General features: G+C 49.1%; 1 protein-coding gene across 6 annotated transcripts in view; it reads left to right on the top strand.

Moving 5' to 3' along the window:
- Positions 1–26539, top strand: part of TANC2 (tetratricopeptide repeat, ankyrin repeat and coiled-coil containing 2) — a 3436361-nt gene that overhangs the window by 2865839 nt on the left and 543983 nt on the right. For all 6 annotated transcript variants that reach the window (XM_069634135.1, XM_069634134.1, XM_069634133.1 and 3 more), the window contains one exon: positions 12013–12138. In XM_069634135.1, coding sequence (XP_069490236.1) covers positions 12013–12138 — 126 coding nt within the window. The remainder of the gene's footprint in view (positions 1–12012; positions 12139–26539) is intronic.

Genomic DNA, 26539 nt, shown 5'->3' with positions numbered 1-26539 from the left:
TGATCACCACCGTGGATGGTATTGGGCATCGCAGGAGAAGCTCTATTTTCTGGTCTTCTCAGTGGCAGTATTATTTCAAGCCTTGTGATGGTCTGAATCGGAGCGTGTGCCACCAGAGTTGTTAAGTTTGGCAGCAATGTACGTCAGCGTTCAGACGTCTTTTCCTTGTATCTGGTACAAGTGATTATGAAGAGAAACCTGACGGGAACACATTTCAGCACATGTTGGAAACCTGGCCCCTATTGTCAAGATTAGAGGCCTTCTCCCCTTCCTCCTCACCTGAATCTTCTGTGGCAGATTCCTTAGGATTCGACTCTTGTCTTCTTACGGTCCTTCCTCCTTATAGGAGTCTTGTCCTTTGGTGTCTTGACCTTCTTTTCGTGTAGATAGGGTCTGGCCCCTCCGGAGGCCACCTTGGCAGAGATGGAACCCTGTCCGCGGGGACCCCCAGGGGGCCAGTCCTAGTTCCAGGGAAAAAGCACGAAGGCAGAAAAAACCCTGTTTCCAGATGATGGGTTCTATTAGGGAGCTGTGTGTTCCTTTCACAAAGCAATGTAGGTCTGTTTTCAGCAGCAACCGAAGAAAGTCGGATTCCAACACCGATGGAGAGAGTCTGTAAACTCGGCGGTGACAGTAGGTAGGGCTTCCGGAGAGAAGTAGGGATACCCTTTCAAATCGAAAACACAATAGAGGCAAGCAGAGGAAAGAATAGACCGGAATGCCCGTAAATCATAGTGACAGATGTAGGAATAGAAAAAGCGTGCAAGAAAATACCCAGGCCACAAGCAGAAAAAGGAAAGGAATATGCTTGCAGAGCGCAAGCAAGCTTGCAAACAAGAATTGTAGATTGCAGAGTAGCCAAAAGTCAGAACACGCCGAGCCAAATGAATAGAATGCTTCGGCGGAAAACAAGAGACGTAGGAGGCTGTAGCACAGGCAAGGCGGAGCCGTTAGAACAGGTGAGGAGAAAAATATACACAGGGTAGAAGTAGCAAGACCCAGGAAACAGGAACCCGGGAGAAAACTAAAGGTGAGCACAGAAGGTAGGCACAGGGAAGGCAAAGGCAGCAGCAGAGGAGGAATTACAGGGAGGAAATTCACGAACGAAGTTCCACACGAACCGGAGCGTAGTGTAAAAGATACAACGCATCGGTTTGTGGGAGGAGTCAGAATTTAAAAGCACGGCCACCATGTTGGGTGAGGACTAGAGCGCGCGAATGTCAACGCTTCCAGCGCTTCCAAAGCTTCCATTCACAGTTCCTGACACCTATAATGTGAGAAGTGCTCGTGGTCGGATTGGCCAGTATTCCTGCCGCTGGGACTTCAGATGAATGCCTACTTCAAAATGTCAGTAAACTGTCCCAATTACCAAAGGAGCTGATAAAATGGCATAGTTTAACCACAGCGCAAACTCAACTCTGCTACCATAGTCTGAATACCTTGTTTGCGAATGTGCTCCATGTAATGTATGCTATATTATTGTCATGATGCCCGCTCCCAGGGAGCCGGTTCAAGCCCTGCGTCCCCGAAAGCGGACATCCAGTCCCCAAGGAAGGACCCAGCAACCCCATATAGGGGCCCTTTGGACAGTGTCCTGGCGCCTATGGCGCCAGGCTCATAAAAGACATCAGTCCTGGCGCCATAGGCGCCAGGCTCATTATGGGAGTGCTTGGGTGCACTTACCTGATGTAGTCCATGCTGCAGGATCCCGGCCTCCTTGAGGCCTGAAAGGAACTACTTTACCTGTGGGACTAATTTACCATCCGGACGTGGTCGGGGAAGGATACATACCTGATTGGAGGAAGGATACATACCTGGAACTTCTTCCAAGGCTATTTAAACCCCACCCGAACAGCCAAACGTGCTTCGCGTTGTTCTGCATCTAGCAGCTGGACGCTCACCGTGTCTGCTCCTGCATTCTGACTTCTGCCACGCCTGCCAGCATCCTGGATCACCTGCAAAGGAAGAGAAGAAGAGAACAGAAGAAGGAAAAGTCCTTACCTGCTAAATCCGCATCCCGGAGACATCTCGCCGACAATCCTGAAAAGGAAAACTTTTATTTAAAAGCTCATCGCGTCGATCGCTGCAGCGCTGCATTCCACTCACCTTTACAGGGCGCCTCCATGTTCAGCAACGATCATCCGGATTCGCAGTCACGCCCCAGCGCCTAGGGAGAAAAAGACCAGAACAAAAGGTGATGGAGAGAAGGGAATAAGGAAAGCTAAATCTCCATGTTAAGACTTACCTGTTGATTCATTCCCTCTTCATTTCGGGTCCGCGCCGCATCCTGGCATTTCCGGACCCTGGCCCCTAAGGGGAAAAAGAGACATCAGCGTTAATGAGCGAATGAAAAGACATTACCAAAAAACGCTCATTAAAGACTCACCTGATTTCTACAAGGATTTCACCTCTCATCTCGGGTCGGTGCCTGTTCCCCGGCATTCCGTACCCCGGCCCCTATGGGGAAAAAGACACTAGCATTAGTACATTAATGCATGGACACAAGGGGAACCTCTTATCAAAAAAACTTACCTGGAAGCCAAGCAAGTTTGGTTCTCACCAATCTGAAAATCCAGTGAAGTAACTGGATACCAACGCGCCCCTGCATCAGAAGCAGGATGGAGAGCTCGTCCTTCCAGACCCTAAGGTGAGACGCTACGAGGAATCACAGAAGGGTTTTGAGGAGGGTGAGAGGGGAAAGTGGGAGGCCGATTGCATTACCCCGCAGACAGTTAATCCCCTATTTTCGCCTACAGAAGGATACTTCTGCGAGCCAGACAAACCAGATTTGGGGGGGCCCGGTCCAGTCCGTCTTCCGAACCCTGCGCATCTTAAGCCTTAAGACCCTTAAGCCGGTCAAGTGGCACAGCGAGTAGAGCGCTCGCTTTGACATCTGTGCAGAGCCTGCTGACGCAGGTTCGAATCCCGGCGGGGCCAAACTCAGCCTTTCATCCTTCCGAGGTCGATAAATGAGCACCACACACCGTGGGTAATAATAAGCAGCGCTCAGATACCTGAGGGTTCGTAGCGCTATATAAATGCTAAATTATTATCACCTTAGAAGAGGTCACAGCAGCGCAAACCAGGCCAGCGCCTCCGTGGGAGTCAGGTGAGCGTAACAGAACGCGAAGCCTTCCTACAAATTCCCACCCAGGCGCTATGGAAAGTTCTGAGACTGATCAGTTGGCCCAATTACTGGGGGAATTACGGGCCGAAGTACATGCCGCTCGTCAAGAGACTAATTCCCTCAGGAGGGAATTAATAATATCAAAGGAAAGAACTGATGACCTGGCCAGACAGCTTTTACAAGGTCAAGCTGGGCAAACTCCTCTACCCGGTTCCGGAGGGAACCCCGCTCCTGTGGTTTCCAGTAACCCTGTGCAGATTAATCTACCTGGAAACATGCCGCTGGCCCCACCCGAACGCTTTTCTGGGGACCCCAAACTATTCGCCGTATTCATGAATCCGTGTCGTTTGCACTTCCTATGCAGACTTGGGGCCTTCCCTAATGATCAGACCAAGGTAGCCTTTGTATTGTCATATCTCAGCGGCTGCGCTGCTGATTGGTCAGTTCCACTGGTTACTCAAGATGACCCGATTCTCCGTGATTTTCAAAGGTTTCAAGCAAGCATGGAAAGGTTATTTGCTCGACACTCTCAGGGGCAGGCTCTGGATGACGAACTTCTATCCCTGCGACAGGGCAATCAGGACCTCCTATCCTATATTGCAACATTTAATAGACTAATTGTGGAAACGGGATGGCCAGAGGATAAAAGAGTCACGTTGTTTTATCGAGGCGTACGCGGAGAACTTAAAGATGTCTTGGCCCAAGTTGTAAATCCGCCCCAAGAATGCACAGAGTATATAGACTTAGTGGTCCAATTGGATCACAGACTTCAAAACAGAAAGGTTTCAGACCCGGGTGTTGGTCAAGACCCATGCTAATCCCAAGGGAGTTGATGTCTCTGAGCCTATGCAAATTGGAGGGGTTAAAGGACCCTTAACTCAAAAGCAACGTGAAAGGAGGCGGCAGTTAAAATGATGTCTTTATTGTGGGAATTCTGGACACTTTCTACGAGATTGCCCGGCAAAACCGCCCCGAAAGGCGGTAGGAGCCGCTGATAAAAACCATGAAGACTCTGATTCGGTAAACGACTCCGCCCGACAAGTGTAGGGGTCCGCTTGCCGAGCTTGAAAACTAACTCTCAGACCTCGCATTTCATTGTGCCAATGGTTCTCGTAGATCCAGAACAGCCTAAGCGGTTGCATGCAATAAAGGCATACATCGATAGCGGGGCTATTGGAAACTATGTGGATCGTGAATTGGTCTCTAGGATTAACCTCCCTCTCCGTCCTAAAACCAGCAAAGATGTCATCACTACAGTCGATGGAACTGAAATTGCCTCTGGACCGGTAACACATTCCACTACTGAGGTGACTCTTATTGGTCCCGACGGCCACCGGGAGGGTGTTGTGTTTGATGTAATCAAGGCTCCACAGTTTCAGGTTATTCTTGGAATCCCTTGGTTAGAGACACATAATCCTCGAATTGATTGGCGAGCTAAGAGAATAACCTTCCCGGATTGTACACAAACCTGCTACCCAGAAAACCTGAAGATTAATCTAGCATCTGTAACCTCTGCCTCCATGCAACTACCTCCGGAATACCAAGACTTTCAGGACGTCTTCCAAAAGGAACAGGCCAACACGTTACCTCCTCACAGATCGTACGATTGCCAAATCGATCTGGTGCCCGGTGCACAACCCCCTTGTAGCAGGATTTATACCCTTACCGAACCTGAGAATCTGCATTTGAGACAATATTTGGATCAATACCTAGCTAATGGTTTTATTCGCCCGTCAAAGTCCCCGGCATCCTCGGCTTTGTTCTTCGTGCCCAAAAAAGAAGGCAACCTTAGAACTTGTATCGATTACCGCGCATTGAACCAGATAACGGTTAAAAACCGTTATCCTCTGCCTCTGATCCCTGAACTCCTTGACCAGGTGAAGGACGCTTGCATATACACCAAGTTAGATCTCCGGGGGGCTTATCATCTGGTACGAGTTAAAGAAGGCGACAAATGGAAAACTGCCTTCCGTACTAAATACGGATTATTCGAGTACCAGGTGATGCCTTTCGGATTGTGTAACGCGCCGGCTGCCTTCCAATACTTCATGAATGATGTCCTTCGGGAACTCATCGATGTTTGTGTTGTCGTATATATCGATGACATTCTGGTGTACTCCTCTTCGGAATCTGATCACAGAAAACACGTCAGGGCAGTACTTGAAAAACTGCGCCAACGCAAACTATTTGCTAAATTGGAGAAATGTTTTTTCCATACCACAGAAGTCGAGTTTCTAGGTTTCATCCTGACACCCAAAGGAGTCCGAATGGACTCAAGAAAAGTGGATGCCATCCTCAAATGGCCATCACCTAGCTCTGTAAAAGGGGTTCAAAACATGCTTGGCTTTGCCAATTTCTATCGCAGGTTTATCCCGGAATTTTCACGCGTGGTACAACCCATTACTGCACTCTTGAGGAAAAATAAACGTTTTGAATGGTCTGAAGAAGTCGAGCAGGCCTTTCAGGATTTAAAAGCTAAGTTTACCTCCGCACCTATATTGAAAAACCCGCGTCCAGATCTCCCTTATGTCGTCGAGACTGACACATCCAGCCTAGCCATGGGAGCTGTCCTGTCCCAAAGAGATCCCGAAACCAACCAACTGCATCCCGTAGCATTTTGGTCCAGAAAATTCTCGGCACCCGAGGTTAATTATGCAATCACGGACAAAGAACTGTTAGCCATTAAGTCCGCTTTTAAAGCCTGGCGGCATTATCTGCTTGGCGCTCGACATACCATCATAGTGATCACTGATCACCGGAATTTACAGTATTTGAAAACCACCAAGGCTCAGTCATCACGGCAGCTCCGATGGGCTTTGTTTTTCGCTGATGTTGATTTTGTGATTACCTATCGACTTGGCTGCAAGAATGGCAAAGCAGACGCCTTATCCCGAATTGGAATGGGAGAATCTGATACAAACTCAGAACCAGTACCAATAATTCCCGAACAGAGGATTCTAGGCATGACTTCGTTACAGACGCTTGAAGACATTCAAGCCAGAGTGAAACAACTCCTGGACCCTACAACCTTACAGGAATGGATACAAAAGGGATCAGACTTTACCATAGATAATGGTTTACCTTATTTCCAAGGACGCTTATTCCTGCCACATAAGGAATTACACGAGCTAGTTATTTCCGGTTATCATGATACATTAATAGAGGGACACCCCGGTATTGCCAAGACAGAGGAAAAGGTGAAACGACACTTTTGGTGGCCCTCTTGGCGAAAAGATGTTAAATCTTTTGTGATGTCCTGTGGTGTTTGCGGCCAAAATAAAAGTCAAAAGAAAAGACCAGCCGGTCTCCTTCAACCTCTAGACATACCGCCAGCACCCTGGCACACCCTATCAATGGATTTTATTATGGACCTGCCTCCTTGTTTGGGGTACAATACTATTCTGGTAATTGTGGATTTGTTTTCCAAAATGGCCCACTTTATTCCTTTGAAAGGTTTACCTTCAGCTTCTGTCCTAGCCAAAGAATTCCTCGAAAATATTGTTCGGCTACATGGATTCCCATCTATACTAATCTCTGACCGGGGAAGCCAATTAATTTCCCACTTCTGGCGCAAATGTTGTCAAATGGCGCAGATCGACGTAAGATTATCGACCAGTCACAACCCTCAGACCGATGGTCAGACCGAGAGGACAAATCAGACCCTTGAGCAGTAATTACGGTGTATGTTACAGCAATCTGAAAGCAACTGGAAAGACATTCTTTGGATAGCCGAATACGCATATAATAATTCGGTACACTCTGGAACTGGCCACAGTCCTTTTTATACTTTGTTTGGGCATCACCCTCGAACCTCAAACCTTGACTCACCTCAGAACCTCGGAATGCCTGCAGTAGAACATCTGCATTCTACAATTACCCAAGCCTTCAAAGAGGCAACTACGCATTTACAACAAGCCAAGAGAAAATACAAGGAAAATGCTGATCTACATCGGAGTGAAGCACCTCCGTATAAGATTGAGGATCAAGGGTGGTTAGCTACCAGACATTTACCACTCAAAGGGCCTCGAACTTTTAACCCAAAATATCTGGGACCTTATTCTATTACGGCAATAATTAACCCAGTGGCTGTTAAACTTGATTTACCAGCTAGTATGCGAATTCACCCTGTTTTTCATGTGTCACTTCTGAAACCAGTGGTACCCGGAACCCGACTACTCAAACCTCCAGAACCTATTCTAATAGATGGGGAGCCCGAATTCGAAGAGAAGAACATTTTAGACTCAAAAATGTTTAGGTCAAAACTGTTCTACCTAATTGATTGGAAGGGGTACGGACCTCAGGAGAGGTTGTGGGAACCCAGCGACCATGTGCATGCACCTCGATTAGTCAGGAAATTCCACCGACTCTTCCCAGATAAACCAAAACCCCCGAAGGGAACAACCTTGGGAGGGGCCTTGGGGGGGGAGTGCTGTCATGATGCCCGCTCCCGGGGAGCCGGTTCAAGCCCTGCGTCCCCGAAAGCGGACATCCAGTCCCCAAGGAAGGACCCAGCCACCCCATATAGGGGCCCTTTGGACAGTGTCCTGGCGCCTATGGCGCCAGGCTCATAAAAGACATCAGTCCTGGCGCCATAGGTGCCAGGCTCATTATGGGAGTGCTTGGGTGCACTTACCTGATGCAGACCATGCTGCAGGATCCCGGCCTCCTTGAGGCCTGAAAGGAACTACTTTACCTGTGGGACTAATTTACCATCCGGGCGTGGTCGGGGAAGGATACATACCTGATTGGAGGAAGGATACATACCTGGAACTTCTTCCAAGGCTATTTAAACCCCACCCGAACAGCCACACGTGCTTCGCGTTGTTCTGCATCTAGCAGCTGGACGCTCACTGTGTCTGCTCCTGCATCCTGACTTCTGCCACGCCTGCCAGCATCCTGGATCACCTGCAAAGGAAGAGAAGAAGAGAACAGAAGAAGGAAAAGTCATTACCTGCTAATGCCGCATCCCGGAGACATCTCGCCGACAATCCTGAAAAGGAAAACTTTTATTTAAAAGCTCATCGCGTCGATCGCTGCAGCGCCGCATTCCACTCACCTTTAGAGGGCGCCTCCATGTTCAGCAGCGATCATCCGGATTCGCAGTCACGCCCCAGCGCCTAGGGAGAAAAAGACCAGAACAAAAGGTGAGAGAGAGAAGGGAATAAGGAAAGCTAAATCTCCATGTTAAGACTTACCTGTTGATTCATTCCCTCTTCATTTCGGGTCCGCGCCGCATCCTGGCATTTCCGGACCCCGGCCCCTAAGGGGAAAAAGAAACATCAGCTTTAATGAGCGAATGAAAAGACATTACCAAAAAACGCTCATTAAAGACTTACCTGATTTCTACAAGGATTTCACCTCTCATCTCGGGTCGGTGCCTGTTCCCCGGCATTCCGTACCCCGGCCCCTATGGGGAAAAACACACTAGCATTAGTACATTAATGCATGGACACAAGGGGAACCTCTTATCAAAAAAACTTACCTGGAAGCCAAGCAAGTTTGGTTCTCACCAATCTGAAAATCCAATGAAGTAACTGGATACCAACGCGCCCCTGCATCAGAAGCAGGATGGAGAGCTCGTCCTTCCAGACCCTAAGGTGAGACGCTACGAGGAATCACAGAAGGGTTTCGAGGAGGGTGAGAGGGGAAAGTGGGAGGCCGATTGCATTACCCCGCAGACAGTTAATCCCATATTTTCGCCTACAGAAGGATACTTTTGCGAGCCAGACAAGCCAGATTTGGGGGGGCCAGGTCCAGTCCGTCTTCCGAACCCTGCGCATCACCTTAGAAGAGGTCACAGCAGCGCAAACCAGGCCAGCGCCTCCGTGGGAGTCAGGTGAGCGTAACAATTATCCATTGTCAGACGACATAGATCAGTGGAGCCCAAAGAACAAATATAACATGCTAAACAGATGAAAAACCCGGGGCATCACATGAACATACAAGCTGGCATGAAACTACAAATCCCCCAAAAATTGGTAGATATTAAGTGGATGTACTTTTAATCCCAGTATGGAGACAGGCACCAAGACACATAAGGCCATGCCATATAGTGACAGTCCCACAATGTATAAGCCCACTTGCTACAGTACGTCTTGAAGGTGAGATTAGACTTGAAAAATGATCCATTACATTGCATGCATAGTTGGAAGACCGAGGTCTGGTCGTCTGGATTTGTATGACAGATGGCCTCAGAGATCCACAGACGATGGTACTTTTGAGTTGCTTTATTAAAGTTTTAAAGAACTGACCTGGGAAGACTGGGATTGTTGAAACTAAGGGAGTCTCCCCTGTGGCACTTGACCCCCGCGAGTGCTGCCTCCATCCTAGCCCAGGTGTCCCCAACTCCCAGAATCTCTGGCGTATTCTAAAGTAAAGTAACTCCTACTATCCAAGCCTTTCTAATCTTGATGGGGCATTCTAAATGCAGTGGCCTTTTATAACAATCTCCCTCCAGGGCTTTCTCAGGGATACATGTGGCCTGTTGGATTTCCCAATGTCACCAGGGTTTTCTCTTTCTGTCTCTTCCCTTCTCCCACACCTTCGCTCTATCTAGCCCTCTGTCCCTACTCTCCTTCCTCCGAGATCTTCCTCGTCTCTCTCTCTCTCTCTCTCTCTCTCTCTCTCTCCCTCTCCCCCTCTCCCCCTCTCTCTCTCTCTCTCTCTCTCTCTCTCTCTCCCTCCCTCTCTCTCCCCCTCTCTCTCTCTCCCCCTCTCCCTCTCCCTCTCCCTCTCCATGTAACTCACTAGATTACACACAACTGGTACCACTCTCTCCTATGAAGGAACTCAACAACATCATCTGTGACTGGGGTAGTATGGAAATCGGTATGACTGATGCACATCTTGACAGCTCATTCTGTGGAGCCGTCGGGTCTGTCTGCACCCCCCAATATTTTACATATGCCATACTTCTAAAAAACAAGCTAGTAAGAAGTAACCATCCTTTTTGCCAGCGACCCTCGATGATATTTTAATAGCTGTGTTTCACTGGGTCGAAGATGTGTGCCTACAAAAAGTCAAAGCCTGCCTTGAAAATCATAGGCTTTAGCTTGTAGGTGTCAGAATTAAGTGCTGAGGTCTAGTTATAGTGCTATCGAATTCAAGGTGGCATTCTGAAAAATATTGATTTTGGTGTTTTGTACAGCACTTCATGTAGTATAGAGCCACTTCAGAGCAGGAAGTGGGAGAGAATCAATAGAATGGGCTAGAAGGGCGAAAACAATAGAAACACGTCATTTGCAGCAGCCCAGTGGCTACATTTGTGAGGATCCAGTGCCAATTTTGGAAGTACTAAAAAATGGGGGTGTCCATAGACCACCCAAACTCTAAAGTGTTATGCACTGGGGCATCACTCCTGATGTTTTATATCCCAGATTTAAGGAAGGAGTCACTGGTGACAGTGATTTGAACCAAAGTAAAGTTGTGAAACCTTTTTAAGAAAGGTTTTTTAAAAATGTCTTTCTAAAATGCACGAGGATTTCAATGAGTGAGTCGTTGTGGGATATCATTCCAGGACTTGCAATGTTTCATCCCCAGGCTTTTCTCTTTGCTACAGACTCTGTTTGGTAATACCGCTCCGATGCATGACTATTGTTTGACCTGAAGTTCTTTTTGGGCAAATATCGGTAGATTTCTGAGAGTAGATGCTTCAGATCCTGGGAGGTAAACTGGGAATGCTGCATAGTAGTGTGAACTTCCCTGTGGCTTCTGCTGGGAACCAATGAATGACTTTCATCTTGGCTGGTATGTGGGCTGTACTTTTAATACCTTGCCCAACCACAATGCTTTGTTTTGGACACGTTGGAGTGGTTCAGGGATTATTCCTGCAAGGTGTTGCAATAGTGTAATGTGACCCATACTGGGTCTCAGATACTTCCAATGTGTGTCAGAAATCAAATAATGGTAAGATTTTCTGCAGGTTGTGAAGATGATTGGCGGATTAGGAGAGGGGCAGATTTCTAGTGATTAGCTGGATGTGCAGCTAGAGGGTCATCTCCCGAGTCTAAGCTTACCCCTAGTGTCCTTTTCTGGTAAGGCAGCTACCCACTCACAAAGCAAGGTCAGGAACTATAAATGTAGTCTGAGATTGCATACCAGACGTTTTTCTGAACTAAACTTGGTCTTCTAGCTGCTTCATCAAGTGCCCTCTATGCAAAACAAATAAGTGGCCAAATACTGCAAATTCCCTTTTGCATTCAATTTGGTGGCATGCCTACGATTGTTAATGAACATATTTGAAGCTCAAGGTCAGCTGTAATGAAGGATGCCACAACCAGGATTGCATACTTCCTGCTCCGCCACCTCTGACTGAAGTACCACGCCCCTGTAGTCCACCTCAAAAAACTTTCAAAGGCAGCAAGCAGAAGTGTCTTAGTTGTGGAATATTCTTAATCCAAAAATAACCAGTTATTGGTGTTAACTGCTGCACCAACAGTAGCCAGGACCAGGTTGATTTTGAATTCCACCCAAACCTGTTACACATCAATGGGAGTTATGTAGATAGTTATGGAACAAGTTTGATGGTTAACCAACGTTAGTATGTAGTGCAAAATGAAAGGCAGTGCTGTTATATTTGTTGTAAATGTGTGCTTTGATTAGTACACTCAAGATGAGTGTGGACATAAAAGAGTAGCCCCTTGTGCGTTTGGCCATGTTGTGTGGGCTTGCAAGCCTCTTACCCTTATAGGGTTTCCACGTGAGCCCAAGGATTTGCACTCAATGCCACTTTATTGCAGTGATCAACAATATCAGATGAACAATGATGTAGCTAACCCCACATTATTTACTGATATTACAGTCAAATATTGTTGTAAATAAATGCACTTTAGGAAAACAACTGGGCGCATTTTAATATCAATTGTGTTTCCCTCTCTTCTTTGCAGCCACCAGCTCTGCTCACTTGGAGGACCTTGCATACCTGGATGAGCAGAGACACACACCCCTGCGAACTTCTCTCCGGATGCCACGGCAGACGATGGGAGGAGTGCGCACGCAGCCAGACCTACGAGGTAAGATGGCCCTGAACGTGGATCTACAATTGTAGCACAGAATGCGGGGGCCTGTCTGTTTTTCTGATTTTTATGAGGTAGTCACATCACTGTGTCTTTCTTCCTATATCATAGCTCACAAATAACGCAAGAGGATTTGATTGTAATACATTGTTTTACTACTGTGGCCCATAAAATAGATCTTCCATTACTCTTTTGATTAATCTGTGGACAGCATGTGCAGGGCAGTGTCATTTTAAAGCTGAATTGCTTTCTTGTCTAAAAGTATTATAATTTGGAAAAAAGCTTATCTCATTCCCTTCTAATGCGGGAAATTGCCAACCCAATGCGGAAACCTTTTGTTGTGTATTGCAGGAAATCTGTGTATCGATAAATCCTGCCAGATTGCTAATCTGTAACTAATAGTTTCATGCCTTAGCTGTAGAGCGAAATGTGCCATAAGCAGCAATATCCTCTGGCAATGTGTTTATCTTTCTCAGGACGTCTTTGTTGTGGTAAATTTACCTGATTGCAACCGACGATTAAAAATACATTTTTAGAACTACCGTACACAGACCCATTTCAAAACGGAAACAAAAGTAATTATAAAATGAGAAAATTATACACATATTATCTATTGCATCTATATCATGCTTACTGTGATGCAAAGATAATATATTTTTATGATTGGAATCAATAATTTAAGTCCTGCTGCTTTGGTTGGTACCTGCCTACACATTTATAAAGCACGAAGTGCTAATATTATTTCCTGCTGGTTAGGGTCTTGTAATATCCAAAATGTTGTTCTAGGCTTTCCTAGTTCTGGCAGGACCCCAAGGTATCGAAAAGCGTTAAGCAAATTGTTGGTCTGTCCCTTGGCTATGTAAAAATACATGTCATCAAACAATTTCATCCTGTGGCGCTACAGCAAACCTAAACGTTCAGCCTTGCTATGATGTGGACACCAAGGACAGACACAGTCCCCTTTCCTTCATATTGTATGGGCGTCCCATCCTAGGGACGGGAGCTGGAAACTTTTTCACCAGAAAAACCTTCTTCCCCTTTAAATTTAGAGGCGCGCAGGGGTGCGGCCCTGGGAGCATGCGCTACCCTGACTCCGCCCAGAGGCGCCACTCCTCAGTCCCCTTTTCCGTGTCGACGGGAACGGGCTGATTTTACCAGCGCTCCTCGGTTTGGCCTTGTCATGTAATTCCACGTGCTGTTCCCCGGATTCTTTTCTTATCTTTTTGTCTTTATTTGTCATCTAGGTACTTGGTCCTCCGGCATTTAGCTCCTCCCCGGCGCATGTCGACTTCAGCGGGTTTCAGCAGGTGTCCAGCCTGCGAGGGACTTTTTCCCACGTCTGATCCCCACGCTCTTTGCCTCCGCTGCCTTGGCCCTGACCACGGCTGGCAGGGTTGCACCGAGTGCGACTCTCTGACTCCACGCGCACTGAAGAACAGGCTAGCCAGGTGGAGAGAACTCTTCCAAGCGTCGCCTCCAGAGGACTTGAAGAAGTTTGTCCAGCAGAGATCGAGGCCCAAGGGAGGGACGTTATTTTCCATCACACCCCGTAAGGGCGACTCCTTCCTGAGGAAATGCCCAAGCAGGAAGAACCTCTCGAGTTCTGTTACCAGCACACACACAAGGCTAACTCAGCTACCGGCCTTGCGGCCGAGGAGTCTTCGGACCCTACCGGTATCAGTGCTGAGGGAACCGCAAGGTTCTTCTACTGGGTCTACGCCCGAGGGGCTTCCCCCTAGTACCGGCACCATGTTCGAGGGGGCACCTGCACGCAGCACTACCGGCGACAATGCCGAGGGTGGTACGCCTTTCAGGTCTAGACATAAGGTGCGGGATAGGTCTCATGTTCCAACACCAAGAGTCTTTGGCGAGACCTTGTCCGGAGGGCCATGCACCACGACTTTGGCAAGTGGCTCGCAGCCCAACAAAATGGCTGCTGCAACAGACAACATGGCTGCACATCCGTTGCCACTCCTTGGAACAGAGCAGGCGGGTGAACGAGTTGCAAGGTGGGACTGGTGTCAACCAGGTATATGGCCTACAGTGTATCCATCAGTAGCGCAGGGCAGCTTCCCCCCTGCAACCCAGACTGAGTGCGCTCTGGCCCCAGCAGCCCCCAGCCACTCTGTCAGTATCCCCTGCCTCCTCTTCAGCCTCTGAGAACAGGTTCTTGGAAAGGTTTTTGGGGCTGATGCAAATCCCCCAGATGGGTGCCATCCTAAAGGATGATGTCAGGGACTTTCTCCCTACGGTCATTCCACCAGCGCCCATAGTCATTCCTCCCATGGCTCCGGCACAACAGGCCTCAGCGCAGCCCCCGCTGCGGGCTGCTTCGAATCCGCCCACAATGCAGCCGGTTCCGTGCCAATCTCCTCAGGAGCCTCCAGCTCCGGTCTCCACACTGCAGCTCACGGCGCACAGCACTTCTCCTCCCACAGCGCACCAGCAGGACACCCAGGCGGGTACAGACGAGGAGGAGGACCCTGACACGCCGTCGTCAGCGAAGGCGTTACACAACAGGCTTGCAGGTTTGGCAGAATATCTGGGCCTTCCTCGTCCAGAGGTAGAGCAGCCCGAGGAGGGGGTCTTGGTAGAGGTCCTCTCCCTAAGACCCCCTCCCAAGACGGGTGTCCCGATGCAGAAGGACGTCGTCGCTCTGGCCAAGAAGGATTGGCTCAAGCCACACTCGGCCCAGCCTGTCAATTGGCGCCTCGATGCCAAGTATAGACAGATGGAGGTGGATATACTCTTCCTACCAACACACCCCCAACGCACTCGTCTGTGATCACTGCAGCTTAAAACTCTACTCGAAGCCTCAGTCGTCATCGGCCACCTCATCCTCGGCGCTGCTAGGCAAGGAGGAGATGATCTTGGAGGCGTACAGGAAAAAGCTGTACTCCATACATGCTGGCAGCCGCTAACAAGAGGTTGTGGCAGGAAATGGCAAACTTCCTTCCAGAACTTTCGGTGCAGAGCCAGGCACGCTTCAATGCAGGTGTAGGAGAATCCAGGCTGGTAGCACAGGACATCATGGAGTCCACAGAGGCCCACATTGATACGTCTTGCCGAGCCATCTGCATCGCCAAGGACATGAGAAGGACGGCCTGGCTTTGGGCTACTAAGTTTAACCCTGACGTCCAGAATTGCATATTGGACCTTCCATTCGAGAGTAGTGGCCTCTTCCACCCTACCACTGACGAGGAGTTGGATAAGAATAACAGCTCGCAAAGTCTTTATCTATTCTGATGAAGGCCTCACCCAAGGCGTTCACCCAGTTGCTTCAATGCTCTGATAAGGGGCGGGCATTTGGCGGGTTCTGGGGGTTTCCAGGAACGGAGGTTGAGACAACCCGACTGCTAGCTGAGTCAGCACCGGCGCAAGCAACAGAAAGGTGGGGGTGGAGCAAGGGCTTCTTCCAGTCCCCCTCTTCAGCAGCAGCCTCAGAGAGCAAAAAGGCATGACGTGTCCTTCCGGGTCCACGTGTCTCCAGTGGTGGGCAGGCTAGCCTCTCGCGTGCATTTTTGGCACCAGAACTTCGCAGACCCGTGGATCCTCTCAGTAGTATCCACAAGTTACTCCTACTTATACCTCCCTCTCCTCCGTCCTCCCCTTCCACAGATTGGGACAGCAACACTGTTGGTGGAGATCCAGTCGCTTGTCGAGAGCCAGGCAGTGGAAGAAGTACCAGCCTCCCAGAGAGGATTAGGCTTCTATTCCAGGATTTTTGCCATACAAAAAAAGAACCAGGCTGGCCTGAGAGTTGTGTTGGACCTCTCCACCCTCAACCTCTCCTTCCCTCTTCAAAAATTCAAGATGGTTACGCCAGCACTCATTGCACAGAAACTAGACAAGGGTGATTGGATGTGCTCCCTGGATCTGAAGAACACTTACTTACATGTCCCGATTTGGCAGCCCCATCACTCTCCTACGCTTCAGTGTCATGAGTTGTCATTTCCAGTACAAGGTGCTACCCTTTGGCCTCAACCCAGCCGTCAGGGTGTTTACCAGACTCATGAATGCAGTGGCAGCCCTCCTCAGGGCCCAGGGCCACCATGTCTACCCGTACCTGGACAACTGGCTCGTCAGGACGAGATCCCCGGAGGGGGTTGTCCACATCTCCTCCGCTCTTATGAGTACACTCCACAACCTGGGGTTTACAATCAACGCCAAGAAGACTCAGCTGCAGCCCATGCAGAGCCTCACATTGCTGGGCCTCATCTGGGATACGAGCTCCGAGAAGGTATTTCCCTCAGAGGACAAGATTATGGCCATCAAGAGGACCACCACGCACTTCCTTACCAGACCAGTGACTTCGGCCTGGTGGTACCAGCACCTTCTGGCTATCATGGCAGTGGTCCTCTTGGCCGTGCCACACACAAGGCTCCAGATGAGGTGACTGCAGCTGCACTTAGCAGCCTCATGGAATCAGAATGCGGGGCTCCCAAGCAGAGCTGATCAGCATATCGCCTTCTCTCTACACTGACCTCACGTGGTGGTCCAAGGACTGTAATCTGCAGACGGGCAGGCCCTTCCGGCAGCTGACTCTGCAGGTCACCATTACTACAGACTCCTCCCTAGAGGGCTGGGGAGCCACTCTGGAAAGCTACAGTGTCCATGGAGTCTGGACATGGCAGAAGCAGGAGTCGCATATCAATTGGCTGGAGCTCAGAGCCATTTGGCTAGCCCTCAGGGCCTTCCTTCAGTTCATCGAGGGCAGGACTGTCCTGATCCAGACTGACTACTCCACCAGCATGTACTTTGTCAACAAGCAGGGGGGTACCAGGTCCCCTCCGCTGTGCAACCTAGCGGTCAGCATGTGGGAATGGGCCCTGGAAAACATCTACCTCAGGGCTGTCCAACACCCAGGGGAGGCCAGCTTGGAGGTGAACAGTCTCAACAGGGTGGCAGTGGACAATTACGAGTGGCAATTGAACGACCAGGTGCTGCAGGTGGTTTTCAACACATGGGTCCATCCTCAGGTGGATCCATTCGCCTCCTGGAGGAACAGGAAGTGCCATCAGTTTGCGTCTTGGCAGGGACTAGGCCCCGGATCCCAGGGTGACGCCATGCAGATTCCATGGGAGGGCATGACAGCCTATGGTTTACCGCCCACACCCTCGATCCCCAGGGTACTCCGCAAGACAAAGGAGACTGGTCACCTCAGCATCATAGTGATAGTGCCATAGTGGCCGGCGAGAACGTGGTTCTTTGAATTGCTCAGTCTGTCAGACCGGCCACCCGTTCACCTTCTGCTGGGCCCAGCACCGCTCCTTTTCTGCATTTCATTTATTTATTTTTTCCAATATTTGCTGCCATGCTCGCGACACGCACATACATTTGAGCAAGTGTTGTAAATGGAATTCTTCAGGAAAGCGTTTGTTTGAAGTGCATCCGTGTTTCTTGTGATGTTTTAAAGGGGCATATTTACATCTCCCTGCATTAACTCTGCTCCTCGTGAGCACTCTTCAAGATGGCCGTCCCTGTCTAGGGCAGTGGAGCCACCCTTTGTCTGCAGCCTGGTCCGATGTAATTTGCTGCCTCACTCCTTTTTTACCCAATCAGGGGCACCGGGACGCAGGAGCCGGCGCCTGCACCAAAGGTCCACATCTAAGGCCCTCTCTTTGCCCGTCCGGCCCTGACTGGGCTTGGCTTGCCCCCACTCTATTACAGGCAAAGAATGTGCCATGCTGTTGGGCACTTCCATCACTCGCCCTTGGACTATGGCCTACTTCCTTCTGCTATAACGTGAGTGCTGCTGATTGCTCCGTTTGTCTGACTCTGTACCTGTACCATTCCTGACTTTCTGACTGATGTATCTCAGCAGGTACTTCACCTGCCTGTACTTCATGGTCAAAAGTTATTTTGATTGTCTTCACTTCTTTAGCTCTCTCAACATTTTCCCTTCCACACTGTACTGCAGTGCTGCAATACCTGTGTCCTAAAATAATCGCACCTATGTATGCTCACATCCTGCATTTGTGACTGTTGCTTTCAAAATCGAGTTTAGGTGTGCTCACATCCTGCATTACTTTGTAACTGTTATTCCTAACATCCACTTAGCTGGCTGTGAGTTAAACTCAAATTTCGCACTGCAGCACTCCCCCCCCACCCCATGCCCTCTTTATCTCTCTGCCTCTCGCATCTTTCCTCTTGCTCTAAGATGGCACTCGCCATCTCCCCAATCTACTCCAATTGCTACACTATCACCTATCCACCCCTTCCCACAAAATCTGGATGGACAAAGCATAAAAAAAGCATTCTTGCTGCAAACCCTGGCCTCCCAATTGCAGACACCTATGTCAGTGCATCCTGCAGAGAAATCTTTACTGACATCCTTTTCTCCGTCCCATCTCCAGACTTATCGACTTCTCATCTCATCTCTACTCTCTCCCCTTACTCTTCCTCTCCCATTAATGGTGGCACCAAGTGAGAAGTCCTCTTGACGGGCTTCTTCTCATATCGCTGCTGGATTCATGTCTACTTCACGGGCAACATCCTGGTTCAAGGCACTCAGGCCAACCTCGTTCGCTTTGACGTGATCCTGCCGTCTCATCAACTTCCTTCCTTCTCCTGCCTTTCCTGCTACTTCCCCCCTGCTCCGTCACCTCTGACTGAAGTACCGCGCCCCTGTACTCCACCTCAAAAAACTTTCAAAGGCAGCAATCGTCTCCACCTGGCAACCCTCAACGCACGCTTAGCCAACAAACACTCTGCTGACATCTGCCTTCTTCATGAAGACACTCAACTTGACATACTTGCACTCACTGAGACTTGTTTAGTGCCAGCTCAGTCACTTCCTTTGACTCTTTCTTACCCGACGGCTTTAAGATCACCTCAAAGCCTCGACCTCAACAGGCTGGCGGTGGGGTTGCCTTAATATTCCCTGAGTGGATTCCTTCTTCCATCCTACCCACTCGGCTCTATTCGTACTCGCTACCATTTCCTGGACTGCAGGAGCGTCCTCTCTGTTTCTCTCTGAGTGTGCTGATTGCTGTTCCTCCATACTCTCAACCACCTCCAACCTGCTACTCATGGGTGACTTTAACATCCATTTACACTTTACACTCGCCATACACAGCCTCCACCCTCTTCATTGACCTCTGCACTTATCTAGCCCTCACCATTCTTCCTTTTGGTCCAATCCACTCTGCCGGACACACCCTGGACGCCATCATCCACTCCAACCTCCCTCTCACATCTCCTGTGGTCACTCCTCTCTTTTGGCCTGACCACTCTTTTCTCTCCTCCCACCTGGGTCTCTATGGCCTTGTGACAACTCCTCAAAAAGCCCTGCCAACCTCGTTCATAAACATCTGTCCAATTAAACGAGTTTCAGCTGCTTCCTTCACGTCCTTCATTCCCCTTTGCTCACCCAACTCCGACTCTACCTCTGACTCTGCTCTAAGCAACCCCTATTTTTCCATTACTAACTCCCTTGACAGCCTTGCCCCAGTCATGTGTATCCGCCTGAAAACCAAGCGTAACACCTGTTATGACTCTGAACTTGCAGACCTGTAACGTAATTGCACGGCTGCAGAACGGAAGTGGCAAACCTCTGGTTCATCCTTTGACAAACTTGCCTGCCACCTGCTCCTAAGGCATTACAGACACTCTATCCATGCCAAAAAATGGGCACACATTCAGGTACGAGTATCTGGCACGTCCAACAACATTGCTGAACTCTTTAAAATCTGCAGGGAACTTGCCAACCCGTCCGCAGTATCGTTTTCCCCTACTCCTTCCCAGGCCCTTTACAATGCACTCGCCACTCAATTCACCTCCAAAACCCAGTACATACTGAACAACCTTGTCACACACTCTTCCAACCCATCCCTTGCCCCCTTGCCTCCCCCGACCACTCACCCTCCTCCTTCCTCCTTTTCCTCTGTCTCTCCGGAAGAAGTCACCAGAGCTGTCAACTCCATGAAGTTCTCTTCGAAACAGGTTGCCCCTTGCTATTCCAGAACCATCAAGGACAACATTTCCTCTCTCGCCTCTACCCTTGCTGATCTTTGTAACCTCTCCTTTGCTACTGGTTCTTATCCATCCTTCTTCAAGCACTCCCTTGTGCATCGCCTCCTTAGAAAAACTATCAGCAGACCCTTCCTGCACAGCCAACTATCGCCCCATCTCCACCACCCCTTTCCTGGGAACACTGGATGAGCATTTGGCCATGCCCCAAAATACTTTCACACTGAACTTGTCAGCGGTCTTTATGACCATCAATCTGGATTCCGAGCATCCAGAGGCATGTAACTGCTCTTCTGAACACGTGTGAAGAACGGCTCACATTCCTTGATACCAACTCCCCTGCTGTCCTCATCCTCTTAGATCTATCTTCTGCATTTTGACACTGTGAACCACTCCATCCTCATAAAAAGGCTCCATGACACCCTTGGTATCTCAGAGCGGACACACAACTGGCTGACCTCCTTCCTAACTGACCGCTCTTCCAAAGTCATACTGGGCACCTTCTCCTCCCCTACTCCCTTCTCCACCTGTGGCGTCCCCCATGGCTCCATTCTTTCACCTTGGCTCTTTAACATCTTACTCTGCTGGCATGCCTCATTTCCTCCTTCTCCCCCAACTTCCAGTGCTATGCTGATGACACACAACTCTTCTTCAAACTTCCGGCAGACGCCCTTGCACCCTCCATCATCCCCGACTGCCTTTCAGCCATCCAGGCCTTTTGTACTTCTAATGATCTCTACCTCAATGCCATCAAAACAGAGATCCTTCTTATTGGGACACTGGCACCCTACTTCTTCTATGGGCTCTGTCCCTGCTCCCTCCTCAGAAGCCAGAAACCTCAGAATCCTCTTTGACTCCTTTCTCTCCTTCCTCTCTCATACTCAGGTCATTGCCAAGAAGTCTCACATCAGCTTTTCCTTCTGAAAGGAATTCTACCTTTCCTCACTTCCCCCAGAGACTCAGTGTTACCCAGGCTTTGGTTCTCTCTAGGCTTGGCTGTTGCCATAACCTCCTCCTTAATCTACCTTTGTCCACTCTGCGACCCCTCCAGCTAATCCAGAATAGGGCAGTAAGACTTATCCTTGGCCTCAAGCCCAGGGACCGCATCTCTCCTGCCCAACAAAGTCTTCACTGTCTCCCGGTCGCAGCACAGATTAAATTCAAATCCCTCTGCATCATCCACAAGGCTGTCTGGGGCTGGGGGATAACTCTATCTGCAATTCTTTCTGATTAAATATTCCCTTTCTAGACACCTGTGTTCCTCTGGCACTAACTCCCTGTGTGTAAAGCAGTTTACCAAACAGAGGGCAGGTGGTCGATTGCTTTCCTCAGCGGGCTCACTACTTTGGAACAGCCTCCCCTCCCCCTTAGTCTTGAGCGGGACCTTCTTAAATTCCGGAAAAGCCTCAAGACCTTCCGCTTTACCTCTTCCTTCCCTCCCTCTCCCCCCCTGCTAATCGCACAGTCGCTTGATTGGTGTGCAAGGCCATTATGCATCCTCAGGGCCCTGACCGCCCACATCTTATCATCCCAGCTTCTGTCTATCCTCTGTACTTGCCTCGGCTCACCCTTCACCACTGGAGGTTGCACTTACCTTCGTCATAGCACTTCACCTACTGCTCTCCATGAGCACCACAGCACCTATCCCGTACCCCTCTCCCCTCTCCCCTTTGCACTTGCACGTTCTGAACACTCACAAGGCATATTAGGTTTGACTTTCCCTCCCCATTGGTCTCTTCTTATATTGTTGTATTAATTATTTAATATTGTTGTAATTACATTGTCTATCATCCACTGTCCCCTCCCTGTTGCCCTGTGGGCACTTTGAAACCGTATTTGCTTCCTGTATAAGTGCCTAACAAGTGAACAATAAATAAATACTGATAGTCTTCATCTACATCCTAATAAGCCATAGAGGCATGTGTTATAGGTACATGTATGTCATCAGAAATTATGGTTACTAGGTTATTTCGATCGAGTCATGTCTTGTCGATCTGGAGTTTGTCTTCTCCCATGTGGTCCTCCTGTAGATAGCCACCACCAGAGCCTGGGTCGGGTAGCTTCTGCGTTTCCCTGGCCACGCAAGAGAAGCTATCCTCCAGAGTATTAGTGGTGCAGTTGTTAGATTTGTTACAGTTAGCAGTACTATCCAGGCACGGCCAGCTCACTGAGCCCTGTTGGCCACAGCCAAAAGGGCACACCTGAATGTTGGCTGTACCAATGGTGCCACACCAAAACAGCCGGTGCATAATAGCCCCACCAGAATGTCTTGCTTCGGTGTGCGAGGTTAATATAAACACCAAGACTTGAACTTTGGCAGTGGAACCGTGAATGAAAATGGAATTTATTTATTTTATTTATTGCATTTATTACACGCCCAAACCCTTAGGTATCACGGCGTAGGTTACATGAGGCAGGCTTAACTGGTTACAGGATAACAATTCAGAAAAGATATCAACATTACGTGAGGCAGGCTTAACTGGTTACAGGATAAAAATTCAGGAAAAATATCAACATTACAATATTACTGAATATTCATATAGTCGGATGTTTGAAGTCTTATATCAGGAATAGCGTAGGCATTAAGCTTCAGGGGTCTAGGCACGTGGTTAGAATTTGTTGACAAGTTTTGATTAGACTCTTAAAGCATTGATGGGAATGTTAATTTCTGATAGATAATGGAAATGAGTTCCATATTTTGGGAGCAACAACTGGGAATCTAACACCCCCTGCTCTGGTGTTCTTGAACCTAGGGACATAGAGATGGTGTGCTGGAGCCTGGTCTGAGTGTTCTGGTAGTAATTTTTTGAGAAACCGTGTTATTCAGATAAAGTGGGCTACATTGAAGATACATTTGTATGTGGTAGTGAGAGTCTTAATTAGAATTCTAGCTTTGATTGGGAGCCAATGTACCTCTGTCCTAATATGGGAGATAGGCTAGTTTCTTTTTATGCCAAATGCAGCCCTAAGAGCTTTATTGTGCAATAGTTGCATTTTGTTGACGTTGGACTTTGTGGTTTCTAGAAGGAGGATGTTACAATAGTCTTGAATGGACTGGGGTTTCTCATGGAGCCCAATAGAAATTGGGCACACAACCTGCCAAACCCAGATGAACCCCAGGTCTAATTGGGAACGGAACTCACCGGCATATAAAGGAAAACACTGGGACGGGGAGAGGAATTTGCAGGGGGAACGGGAGAAACAATGACGTTCTCCCAGTTTGAGTTAGAACAGAACTCAACAGCACATAACGGAAGCCACAGAGACATCAAGCAGCATGGGCCCCTGACTGCTACCATGCTAACATAGAATGAATAGGGGGTGGGGCTAAATTTTGTTTTTTTTAACGCCTCTCAGCTGTGTAACCCAGCCCCTGGGGACAAGGCATACACTGATAATTTATTTGGGTCATTTGAGCACTGGAATCAATGGAAAGGTGACGGGGGGGGGGGGTTGAACCAGTGGTACCACAGCATAAAAGAATAAAATGAGAGGCACAGTCAGGATTGCAGTAATGAGGACAGGTGGCTTGGAGGTGGACCAAAGGACCACATGGAGGATGGATGGATGGAGGAGCGGAATGTGGAATAATTGTTGACTGAGTTGGAGCATAGTGGAGGTGAGGTATTGACTGTAAGAGCGAGTGATGCCAGTTGTATGTAGCATAGTGTGAGGAGGGGTGGTGCAAACAGAAGAATGAAAAAGGAGAGTGAAGAGAGAGTGGGAGAGAAAGTGTAAGGGTTAGAGAGTGAGAGTGATAGTGTTTGATAGGAGAGTGTGGGGAGAGTGCAAGGCCGATTGAAGGAGGAGGGTATGTGGTAATAATATCCCTATATATGTGGTCGCCGTATATAATGTCGCCGGGAAAAGGTAGTGGTGACATTATATAGGTGACCATATATATAGGGACAGGGGGAGCTGGGGTTGCGGGGGTGTCCCCCACTCCTCTTGAAAAAAAGAGGGTTGTGGGTTTGCAGGGGTGTCCCCCGCATGTTCCATCTAATAATGTCCCCACAGAAAACAGCAATCTTTCCACAATTTTTTTGCATGGCATTATTTTTGAGGGGACATTAGTACATGGAACCAGTAGGAGGGGGTAGCTGTAGTTAGAGAAGTTTGTAGGCGGACAGAGTGTGGTAAGATAAGGGCACAGACGTGAGAGAGTGGAGTGGAGAGAAGAGGAAAGCTGAGAGTCAAGGGGAGATTAGTAGGGGAGGGTGAGCAGGGCAACATATCCCAGAGTAGAAAATAGAACAGAGATAAGGGACAAGCAAGCACAGGATAGTGGGTAGGAAGGAAGAACAGAGAAAGTGTGTGTGAGCATCAGATGGACAGAGGAGAAGGCCGTGAAGACAACAGGAGTCGGTGTCATGGCCACAGGCCCCAGAACACAAAAACCACACCATCTAGTGATGGGGGCAATGTGTCACTTGACTCACTTATGTCCCTTTGGGACCCATAAACACAGGGGCCCTGGCTGGACTCAGTCCTGGCGCCTTTGGTGCCAGGCTCACATAGAGATGTGAGCAGGAACACTTTATTTCAGTGTAGGAGTGCTTTTACTTTGTTTCAGTGCAGGAATGCTTTTATTTTACAAGAACTTTCCAGGAGCTGAAAGCCTTTATTCCAGAGAACATCCTCATGTGCTGACTCATCAGGTGTGGCAGGCAGGCTGAACCTGGTGGGCGTGGCTTCAGAAGCTCAGCTATATAAGCTGCTCCATCCTTAAGGCCGGTGCTTCGCGTTACTGTGCACTCGCATGCAATGTGGCGCTCACCGCCTCTTGGACCAGTTTACTCACCTTTTGAAACCAGGCGTTCTCCTGCATACTCACCTCCAGGAAACCGTGCTTCATCGCTTCAGACTCATCTCCTGACATCCAGTGATCTTGATCCTGACGCCGCAGCACCGCACTCCGCATCCACAAACTCGGACCCTTTGAAGAAGAAGAAAGACATGGTTAGAACATCCGTCCTAGGGCCGCGCCGAATTTGGGGCCGGGGTATGGCGAGGATGCAATGGAGACTGCGCCGACCTGTGAAGAGGAATAGTACCCCCGGCGGTAATCAGGTAAGTCTATGGGGGTAGTTACTATTGCCTCTGTTTATTCCCTTGGCTCATCTTTGCTGTTCTTGTGTTCCCCTTAGGTGCCGGAGTGCGGCGGGAACATGCAGAAGGATGCGGTGGATCGTGAGGATGCTGCGAAGGCCGGTGAGTTCAGCGCGCGCTGCAGCAGGCGAGGTGGCACGCGTAAAATGCTTCTTTCTTTCAGCTCGAAGGTGCGGTGGATCCGGAATTCAGGTAAGGATCGAAGGTTTTGCTCTTATTCTAACCTTTTCTCCTTCTGTTCCTTCCTTTTTCTAGGAGCTGCAGACTCGCGGCGGGCGTGGCAGAAGACTGGATGCAGGCTTGCAGACACGGTGAGCGTTACGCTGCTGGATGCAGAATAACGCGAAGCGTGTGCTGCTCTTCGGACGTGGTTTAAATAGCCTCCAAAGTAGTCCCAGGTAAGTATTCCTCCCCAGCCCCACCCGAGTAAAAAAATAGTCCCTAGATAAAATAGTCCCTTCCAAGCCTCATTTGGCTTGGAGCTCTGCAGCATGGTCTGCATCAGGTAAGTTCTACTTTATGAGCCTGGCACCTATGGCGCCAGGACTGACTCTCCATATGAGCCTGGCGCGTAGGCGCCAGGACCGCACCCAAACAGCCCCTAGCAGGGGTTTTTGGGCTTGCTCAAAATAACTTGATGCCTGATTCCGGGATTGCTGGACCTGGTCTGGTTCCCTGGGGGTAGGCATCATGACAGCACTCCCCCCAAGGCCCCTCCTAAAGTCGTTCTTCCCTGTGGTTTTGGTTTGCCTGGGAAATTTCGGTGGAATCTTTTCACCAATCGAGGTGCATGCACGTGGTCACTAGGTTCCCAAGACCTTTCCTGTGGTCCGTAACCTTTCCAGTCGATTAAATAAAAAAGTTTTGACTTCACCATCTTGGAGTCCAGGATGTTCTTAACTTCAAATTTGGGTTCCCCGTCTATAAGGACGGGGTCTGGAGGCTTGGTTAGTCTTGTCCCTGGTTGCACTGGCTTCAAAAGTGACACATGAAAGACGGGATGAATTTGCATATTAGCAGGTAAGTCCAACTTGGCGGCCACCGGGTTGATAATGGCCTTAATAGAGTAAGGTCCCAAATATCTAGGGTTAAAGGTCCGCGTTCCCTTGAGAGGTATGTGTTTTGTGGCCAACCATACTTGTTCCCCTATCTGGTACTGTGGAGTATCACTTCTATGCCGATCAGCATCTTTCTTATATTTCTCCTTCGCCTATTTTAAATGTGCAGTTGCCTCCTTAAAGGCTTGTGTAATCGTAGCGTGTAGATGGTCCACTGCAGGCATTTCTAAGTGTTGGGGTGAGTCAAGGTCTGAGGTTCG

This window comes from Ambystoma mexicanum, chromosome 13 (assembly GCF_040938575.1).
Source record: "Ambystoma mexicanum isolate Mex_15411 chromosome 13, UKY_AmexF1_1, whole genome shotgun sequence".
In the NCBI taxonomy this organism is placed as follows: Eukaryota; Metazoa; Chordata; class Amphibia; order Caudata; family Ambystomatidae; genus Ambystoma; species Ambystoma mexicanum.
The sequence above is the reverse complement of the archived record's forward strand: the minus strand, read 5'-3'. Positions and strand labels throughout refer to the sequence as shown.